Source organism: Dendropsophus ebraccatus, chromosome 9 (genome assembly GCF_027789765.1).
Source record: "Dendropsophus ebraccatus isolate aDenEbr1 chromosome 9, aDenEbr1.pat, whole genome shotgun sequence".
In the NCBI taxonomy this organism is placed as follows: domain Eukaryota; kingdom Metazoa; phylum Chordata; class Amphibia; order Anura; family Hylidae; genus Dendropsophus; species Dendropsophus ebraccatus.
In genome coordinates, this window is record NC_091462.1 from 63,751,714 (window position 1) to 63,761,439 (window position 9,726).

The 9,726-nt window shown below is 44.2% G+C and overlaps 1 protein-coding gene across 5 annotated transcripts in view; it reads left to right on the forward strand.

The window, feature by feature from the left end:
• The window catches only part of OSGEPL1 (O-sialoglycoprotein endopeptidase like 1), a 44,990-nt gene extending 37,232 nt beyond the window's left edge, over positions 1-7,758 (forward strand). For all 5 annotated transcript variants that reach the window (XM_069985329.1, XM_069985331.1, XM_069985332.1 and 2 more), the window contains exons 7-8: positions 4,174-4,245; positions 7,675-7,758. In XM_069985329.1, the coding sequence (XP_069841430.1) occupies positions 4,174-4,245; positions 7,675-7,753 (151 nt within the window). In that variant the 3' untranslated portion in view covers positions 7,754-7,758. The remainder of the gene's footprint in view (positions 1-4,173; positions 4,246-7,674) is intronic.
• Positions 7,759-9,726: the final 1,968 nt, after the last annotated feature.

Sequence of the window (9,726 nt, forward strand, 5' to 3'; positions counted from 1 at the left end):
GACATATTTTGATCTTAAAGGGACCCAGGTCACTCTTAAAGGGACCCATTTTGCTCTTAAAGGGACCCATTTTGCTCTTAAAGGGACCCATTTTGCTCTTACAGGGACCCATTTTGCTCTTAAAGGGACCCAGATTGCTCTTAAGGGGACCCAGGTCGCTCTTAAAGGGACCCAGGTCGCTCTTAAAGGGACCCAGGTCGCTCTTAAAGGGACCCATTTTGCTCTTAAAGGGACCCAGGTCACTCTTAAAGGGACCAATTTCACGCTTAAAGGGACCAATTTTGCTCTTAAAGGGACCCAGGTCGCTCTTAAAGGGACCCATTTTGCTCTTAAAGGGACCCAGGTCGCTCTTAAAGGGACCAATTTCACTCTTAAAGGGACCAATTTCACGCTTAAAGGGACCAATTTTGCTCTTAAAGGGACCCATTTTGCTCTTAAAGGGACCCATTTTGCTCTTAAAGGGACCCATTTTGCTCTTAAAGGGACCCATTTTGCTCTTAAAGGGACCCATTTTGCTCTTAAAGGGACCCATTTTGCTCTTAAAGGGACCCAGTTCGCTCTTAAAGGGACCCAGGTCGCTCTTAAAGGGACCAATTTCACTCTTAAAGGCACCCAGGTCGCTCTTAAAGGGACCCATTTTGCTCTTAAAGGGACATATTTTGCTCTTAAAGGGACATATTTCGCTCTTAAAGGGACATATTTTGCTCTTAAAGTGACCCATTTTGCTCTTAAAGGGACCCATTTTGCTCTTAAAGGGACCCATTTTGCTCTTAAAGGGACATATTTCGCTCTTAAAGGGACATATTTCGATCTTAAAGGGACATATTTCGCTCTTAAAGGGACATATTTCGCTCTTAAAGGGACATATTTAGCTCTTAAAGGGACATATTTCGCTCTTAAAACGACATATTTTGCTCTTAAAGGGAACCATTTTGCTCTTAAAGGGACCCATTTTGCTCTTAAAGGGACCCATTTTGCTCTTACAGGGACCCATTTTGCTCTTAAAGGGACCCATTTTGCTCTTAAAGGGACCCAGATGGCTCTTAAAGGGACCCAGATGGCTCTTAAAGGGACCCAGATGGCTCTTAAAGGGACCCAGATGGCTCTTAAAGGGACCCAGGTCGCTCTTAAAGGGACCCAGGTCGCTCTTAAAGGGACCCAGGTCGCTCTTAAAGGGACCCAGGTCGCTCTTAAAGGGACCCAGGTCGCTCTTAAAGGGACCCAGGTCGCTCTTAAAGGGACCCAGGTCGCTCTTAAAGGGACCCAGGTCGCTCTTAAAGGGACCCAGGTCGCTCTTAAAGGGACCCAGGTCGCTCTTAAAGGGACCCAGGTCGCTCTTAAAGGGACCCAGGTCGCTCTTAAAGGGACCCAGGTCGCTCTTAAAGGGACCCAGGTCGCTCTTAAAGGGATCCAGGTCGCTCTTAAAGGGACCCAGGTCGCTCTTAAAGGGACCCAGGTCGCTCTTAAAGGGACCCAGGTCGCTCTTAAAGGGACCCAGGTCGCTCTTAAAGGGACTAATTTTGCTCTTAAAGGGACTAATTTTGCTCTTAAAGGGACATATTTCGCTCTTAAAGGGACATATTTTGCTCTTAAACGGACCCAGGTCGCTCTTAAAGGGACATATTTTGCTCTAGAAGGGACCCAGGTTGCTCTTAAAGGGACCTTGGTCGCTCTTGAAGGGACATATTTCGCTCTTAAAAGGACCCAGGTCGCTCTTAAAAGGGACCCGGGCCGCTCTTAAAGGGACCCAGGTCGCTCTAGCGACATGGGTCTCTTTAAGAGTGACATGGGTCCCATACCTTTTGGAGTGTCCCGTCCGTTTAAGAGCAACTTGGGTCCCGTCCCTTTAAGAGCGACTTGGATCCCTTTAAAGGGACCCATTTCGTGCTTAAAGGGACCCATTTCACTCTTAAAGGGACCCAGGTCGCTCTTAAAAGGACCCATTGTGCTCTTAAAGGGACATATTTCACTCTTAAAGGGACATATTTTGCTCTTATAGGGACATATTTCGCTCTTAAAGGGACATATTTCGCTCTTAAAGGGACATATTTTGCTCTTAAAGGGACCCATTTTGCTCTTAAAGGGACCCAGATCGCTCTTAAAGGAACCCAGGTCGCTCTTAAAGGGACCCAGGTCGCTCTTAAAGGGACTAATTTTGCTCTTAAAGGGACATATTTTGCTCTTAAAGGGACATATTTCGCTCTTAAAGGGACATATTTTGCTCTTAAACGGACCCAGGTCGCTCTTAAAGGGACATATTTTGCTCTAGAAGGGACCCAGGTTGCTCTTAAAGGGACCAATTTCGCTCTTAAAAGGGACCCGGGCCGCTCTTAAAGAAACCTTGGTCGCTCTTGAAGGGACATTTTTCGCTCTTAAAAGGACCCAGGTCGCTCTTAAAAGGGACCCGGGCCGCTCTTAAAGGGACCCAGGTCGCTCTAGCGACATGGGTCTCTTTAAGAGCGACATGGGTCCCATACCTTTTGGAGTGTCCCGTCCGTTTAAGAGCAACTTGGGTCCCGTCCCTTTAAGAGCGACTTGGATCCCTTTAAGAGCTACATGGGACCCTTTAAGAGCGACTTGGGTCCTGTCCCTTTAAGAGCGACTTGGGTCCCGCCACTTTAAGAGCGACTTGGGTACCTTTAAGAACGACTTGGGTCCCTTTAAGAGCGACATGGCTCCTGTCCCTTTAAGAGCAACTTGGGTCCCTTTAAGAGCGACATGGCTCCCGTCCCTTTAAGAGAGACTTGGGTCCCTTTTAAGAGCGACTTGCGTTCCTTTAAGGGTGACCGGGGTCCCTTTAAGAGCGATCTGAGTACTTATAATGGTAAAGATCATTGCTCGGTTACCATGACAATCTTACTCATGTCGGGGAGACAAAATCGTTAAGGACCTTCCATATATTACATCTTCTATTGGCCAATAGTGGACATGTGACTGTGGATGGTGTGATACATTGCATGACGAGACCTTAGAGTTCCTATTGGCTGCTATATTTCAGCTATTTGCATATGTGCTGTGATTGGCTGTCAGCGGTTAGAGTGTGGCCATTATTTGCAATGGGCCATCACACACCGCCGAGGGCTTCGAAACCCAGTTTGAACGGAGTGTGTGCACAAAGCGGTTCGGGCTGTATTACGCGCAGAAAAATGGCTGGAAGAAGAAACGGAAGAAGAAGAAGAAGAATACGGATTACAATATAGTGCTTTTCAAGCACTATAATAAGGTTGAAAGAAGACAAGAGTCCATCAGGTTCAACCTAGGGAAACCCAACTGTGTTGATCCAGGGAAGGCAAAATCCCCCACTAGGGAGACGACAACCACCCCACCACAGGGAGAAAACTCCCCCCCCCCCCCCCCCCCCCCCAAATCCAATGGCAACCAGAACAATCCCTGGATCAACGTATCACCGGAAATCTAATGCCCATAACTTGTGATATTATATTGTTCAAGAAAAGGATCCAGGCCTCCCTTGAACTTATTTAATGAATCGGCCATGACAACATCATGTGGCAGAGAGTTTCACAGTCTTACCGCTCGTACAGTAAAGAACCCGCGTCGATGCTGATGATGAAATCTTCTTTCCTCTAGACGTAGAGGATGCCCCCTTGTCATGGTTACAGACCTAGGAGTAAAAAGACCACTACAAAGATCTCTGTACTGTCCATTCATATATTTGTACATTGTGATCAGATCGCCCCTAAGACGTCTTTTTTCTAGCGTAAATAACCCCAAGCGTGATAACCTGTCCTGGTACTGTAACCCACCCATTCCCTTAATGACCTTTGTTGCCCTCCTCTGCACCCGCTCTAGTTCAGCTGTGTCCTTCTTATATACTGGTGCCCAAAACTGTACACAGTATTCCATGTGTGGTCTGACCAGTGATTTATTCTGACAGCTGAGCCTCATAAAGCTGCAGCCATTTTGCTTTGGTGTCAGATTATTCCTTCCAGGGCCAGGCAATAAAAATCCAACACAGCCAACACAGTCATCGTCTCTCTTCCTTTGTTTAAACTTGTTGAATGTGTGTCTTTTTTCAATTTACTACCTAACTGTGAAATATTCATAAGGTATATATAACAGGTTATTTATGATGTAGTTTACGTATTGAGAACACAATATTTCAATACTAGGTTTTTGAGTTTAAACCCTTTTTATAATGCGTTGCTTCCTTAGGAATGGTATTGAAAAGCTACGAATCGGTGCTGGAGTTTTAGAAAATGCAATAGATATACGCTATGAACCAAGGTAATGACTTGAATTAAAATATTCACTTACAACAGTCATTTTTTAAACCACAATCTTTAGTTATTATTTGTATTATATTTTATTTTATTTTTTTTATATGTTTCTGATAAATAATGTGATAAAGAATCCACAATCCTAGCACTTTTTTAAAGTCTCCCTAGGGGGCTATTACATGCAATCGTTAGATTGCATACACTAGTCAATGCTATGCCATTGCATAGCATTGATCAGTGTTATCGGCGTTCTTTTCATACAGCCTGTTTGTGGCAGACTCTGTATAAACTCTATAGAGCTCACTGCACAGAGTTTGGGCACAGACTTCCATGGCATACATTTATGTCCATTGTCATTAAGGTGTTAATATGGGAGCAGCCATCCTGTCCTAGCTCTTTTTAACAGCATTTAGAAAGCCAGTCAATCAACCTGTTACTGGCCTCTCTGCCTGTCAATCATCCCCACCGAGCACGCTGACAGGCAGAGAACGGTGACTATACATGGGTGGAGAGCCCCCAGATGACTTCCTTCCTGCCTCGCAACCGGGGATTAAAACTTTTTTTTCTCCTTATAAAGCTGCTGCTGCAGCCACGGCCAATGTTAGGCTGATTGGGTCCCTTTAAGGCCCTATTACATCAAAAGCTTATTGGCTGTACTTGGCCGATAATCGTTTGGTGTAATAGCCAGGGCTGTGGAGTCGGTAAGCCGCAACTCCGACTCCTGAATTTTATCAGGACCGACTCCCGACTCCGACTCCGACTCCTTTATAAATGGCCAGTCATATACCAGGGGAGTTATTTATCACACTGGCTCAGCAGCTTCTCCCTAATGTCCTACATGATCCTGGGGCAACTTCTGAGGGAATAAGGAAACATATAAAGCAGATTCTCCTGTGTGTGCAGTGTCTCCAGCCTCCATGTCCTAACAACTCAGAACTAGACTAGATGGAGCAGGTGGTCTTTTCCTGCTGACAATCTTCTATGTTTCTAACTAAATATTCACCATACACACAGAAATACTGCTAACAATGCCAGATCACTGTAATATAGAGGTCAGACATAGTGATATAGAGAGGGGTCAAACATAATGATATAGAGAGGGGTCAAACATAGTTATATAGAGGTCACACAGTGATATAGAAGGTCACTGTGGGGGCACGCAATAGCACACACACACACACAACCTGCTGCAGCTATAGCACACACACAGCCTGCTGCAGCCATAGCAAACACAGACACAGCTTGTTGCAGCCATAGCGCACACCTCTCACACAAACACACTCAGCCTGCTGCAGCCATAGCAAACACAGCTTGTTGCAGCCATAGCGCACACCTCTCACACACACACAGCCTGCTGCAGCCATAGCACACACACACACAACCTGCTGCAGCCATAGTGTGCACACACACACATACACACAGCCTGCTGCAGCTATAGCACACATACACAGCTTGCTGCAGCCATAGCACACACACACAGAGCCTGCTGTAGTAATAGCACACACACAGAGCCTGCTGCAGCCATAGCACACACACACACAGCCTGCAGTAGTCATAGCACACACACAGCCTACTGCAGCCATAGCACACACACACACACATCTGCAGCCATTGAACACTGAAGAAAAACACACAATCTTCTCCCAGAGAGAAAACACACACTGAGGACAGAGGTTACTGCTACACTACTTATGTCTTCTCCTTCTCCTCTATATTACACAGGATATCTTCATATTACACTGCTGCTCATATACAGTCATCCAGCATCCAGGAAGAGAACAGCACAGATCTCCCCCACACAATGGACTCTTCCAGCTCAGAAACAAACTGTTAAATAGTGACCGACAACTTTTCCATGACCCCCCCCCCCCCTTATGTAATAGGGCCAGTGTCCTATTAGAATGTTGCTCATAATACATATTCAAGAGCAAAACTTGTAAAATTCATATGAAAATTCAATTCTACATTTTTTAAAGATTTTTTGAAAGTCTGAGTCGGTACATTTTTTTTCCGACTCCGACTCCAGCCAAAACTAGCTCAGACTCCGACTCCACGACTCCGACTCCACAGCCCTGGTAATAGCGCATGTTAAAGGACCACATTCAGCTGACATGCTTATGTCGGCTGATCGAGGTCTTTCAACATGTTGAAAGATGCCAATCACGTCAACAGCTGACTTTAATGGGCAGCCCAGACAATCTAAGGATCGTTTAGGCAGCCCCTTCTGCTGCTCCTCACTTGTTTTCTGTGCAATAGCACAGGCAGCGAGCAGGGAACAAAGTCGTCACTCACTTCTCCCTCATTATCGTGCTATGTAATACCACCTTTAGTTTTAGGCCTAATTGTGATAATGAAAACTGTGAGATTTCAGGATTGTTTTAAAATATAGATAGTAAAATGGAAAATTTATAGAAAATAGCACCAAAAATTCTTAAAAATATTTTTGTGATAAAAACTTTATTTAAAAATAGAACATTGTCTGCTGACAAATTCCCCTTCAACAGAAAGAAAATGCCATTCCTTCTTTATCTATCAATCAGAGAGCACCTCTCAGATTCAGAAAATGATAACAGTGCTAAAAGTTTGCATATTACTGGAGATTACATAGAGGAATGAATAACATTTTCCTTCCTGTTGCCACTTACAGTTTCGGCTCACTATTCACACATTGTGCAAGCATTTATTGCATATCTTTTTGGCAGTAAAAGTATTGATAAAGGTTGTTTAATATTATTGTACTCCATGCCTAGCCTAACAATGTTGAATTACTGTCACATCTACAGTATGCAAGAGTGACTACCAGTTACTCTAAATTAGCTACCGAAAGATTTCACCAGTATCCAATCATTGCAGCTGAGTACACACAGATGTGTCAGACACCCTTTATTACAACAGAAATAATGAAATCATGTATTTATTCAGTATTTATATACACGTATAGTGTGTAATGCTGACAATCAATGCTGCAATTGGGCGATAAGGTTGTTGATGTTCAGCATACTTTACTGCTTGATAAACTTTAAAGGGGTTATCTGCAATTGCAAAACTTTTGATAAAGTGCTCAATATATAAAAATAAAATAATGAAGAGGCTACTACTCCACTGACTGAGATGGGACAGTGCCGCAGCCAGTGAGACGACTTTGTCTTGCAAGTGACTGCGATCAGCAGGGGACCCGGAGACACTGCTGAAGAGCACAGAGTAGTAAAAATAGCTTTTTTTTTTTTTTTTTTTAAACATGAAAAGATTTAAAACACGTGATAACCCCTTTAACACATCTGTGTAACTTTTTAAAATGGCAATGCTACAGAATATGTTTGCTTTGCATTTGCTTCCACAGCCATTGCATTGCACAATTTATATGTGGGTTGTTAAATCATTTGTAATGCAGCAATAAATCTGTTTATGAAAGCAAAATGTATTCTTTTGCTTTTAGAGCTTTGTTTGGAAGAGACATCTCAGAACAAGTTCGGGAAGCTGCAATCAAGTTGCCTCCTATTAAATTTATGAAATAACTTTTCATTAGTGTAAGATGTTGTTTTGTTTCTGTTTAACGTATTTATTATATCAGCCATTTCATGTATTTCTCTTTTTCTTTTTTTCTAAATCATTTGCTAAAATTTTATGATATGAAGAGTATACATACTAACCTCTGAACGTCTATAAACATCCACTCTTTTCTTTTTCAATAGTTTTAATGGTTTTGAATAAAAATACACATTAGTCCTTTCGAATTGTGTCTTTAAAAAGCGACTCTGTACCCACAATCTGACCCCCCAAACCACTTGTACCTTCAGATAGCTGCTTTTACTCCAAGATCTGTCCTGGGGTCCGTTCGGCAGGGGATGCAGTTATTGTCATAAAAACAACTTTTAATCCTGCAGCGCTGTGTCTAACGTCCGGGGCTTACATTTGTATATGCATTAGGCTGGCATACCCTCTCTGTCCTTCCTCCCCACCCTCCTCATTATTAGGAATGCTCCAGGCAGATTGCTTCCTATTCCCCACCTGTGTGTATAATGAACATGAGCTGGATCGTTAAGACACCTGTGCAAAGCTCAAACAGCAGTAAATGTTCCTGGATCATTCCCAATGATGAGGAGGGTGGGAAGGAAGGAAGGACAGAGAGGGTCTGCCAGCTTAATGCATATACAAATATAAGCCCCGGCCATTAGACACAGCGCTGTAGGATTAAAAGTTGTTTTTATGACAATAACTGCATCCCCTGCTGAACGGACCCCAGGACAGATCTTGGATTAAAAGCAGCTATCTGAAGGTATAAGTGGTCTAGGGGGTCAGATTGTGGGTACAGAGTTGCTTTAAAATGTGCCTGGTGCCTTGGTTAGGGGGAAAAAAATAACTTTTAATCTGCAGAAGCTAAGTAAATGAGGCGTGTTTACTCTGAGAGATTTGTCTTTTCAAGCCAAAACCAGGAATGGATTTTAGAAGAGTAGAAATCTCAGTCTTTCCTATATCACCTGTTCCCTGTTTATAGTCTGTTCTACTAGTCACAGCCACATGACTAGTTTGCTGCTTTCCCCCTGCCTTGCGTGTGGTGTTAAAATGCATTTTACTGCACATGAAGCCCATGGAGCCTGGATCTCCACCAGAGAGCCGATTGCTAGGTGTGTGCAGCCGTTATGGGAGCCTAATCAGCAAACGTGCTTATTGGTTTGCATTAAAAAGACACAACAAGGAAGAACTTACCCTCATCAAATGGATGGTACCAGCAGTTTAGGGAGGTGGGTTAGTTGATAGCTTTAAGTGGTTAACCAGCCATTGGTCACTCATCTTCAGGACTGAAATGGAACTGAAAATCAGCCCTGGTATTTCAGAGCATACAGGCCCACTTGCCATGGTGCATGTGTTGTGCACATGGTTACATGAGTGCATCATGGTCACAGTATATATTGTGTAGACACAGCCATGCCTGGAATTACAGATAATCACTCTCTTTTCCATTTCACAAGTACATTTTTTTTATTCCCATCTACACCAAGGATTCTAGCATTTGAGCTGCCTTAGGAAAAAGATTAAAGGGGTATTCCAGGGAAAATCAATAATTTAGCAAGGGAAAGGGTTAACCAAGGTTTACTCTTTCCTAATATACTTACCTGTTGTTTATTGGCCCCCCAAGGAGATCTCCCGTCCGGTCACGTGATCTCGCAGCTTGTGGCTCGGATCCTCTTCTCCTTCCGGTTTGGTGACGTCACCACCCGGCCGGCGTTGCTCTCCGTCCCATTAGCAGCAGAGCTGCTCACCCCCACCCCCGGAGCGTGCTGCTGGCCCCGATCTCAGCACTGGTCTGAAGCACCTGTACTCAGCTGACAGGCGCTGCGTACAGAGCAAGAAATCTCTCCTGCCTCACTCACACAGAGCCTGTCAGCTGAGTACAGGTGCTTCAGACCAGTGCAGAGATCGGGGCCAGCAGCACGCTCCAGGGGGTGGGGGTGAGCGATCTCTGACAGGGACACAGTGAGCGGGGGCC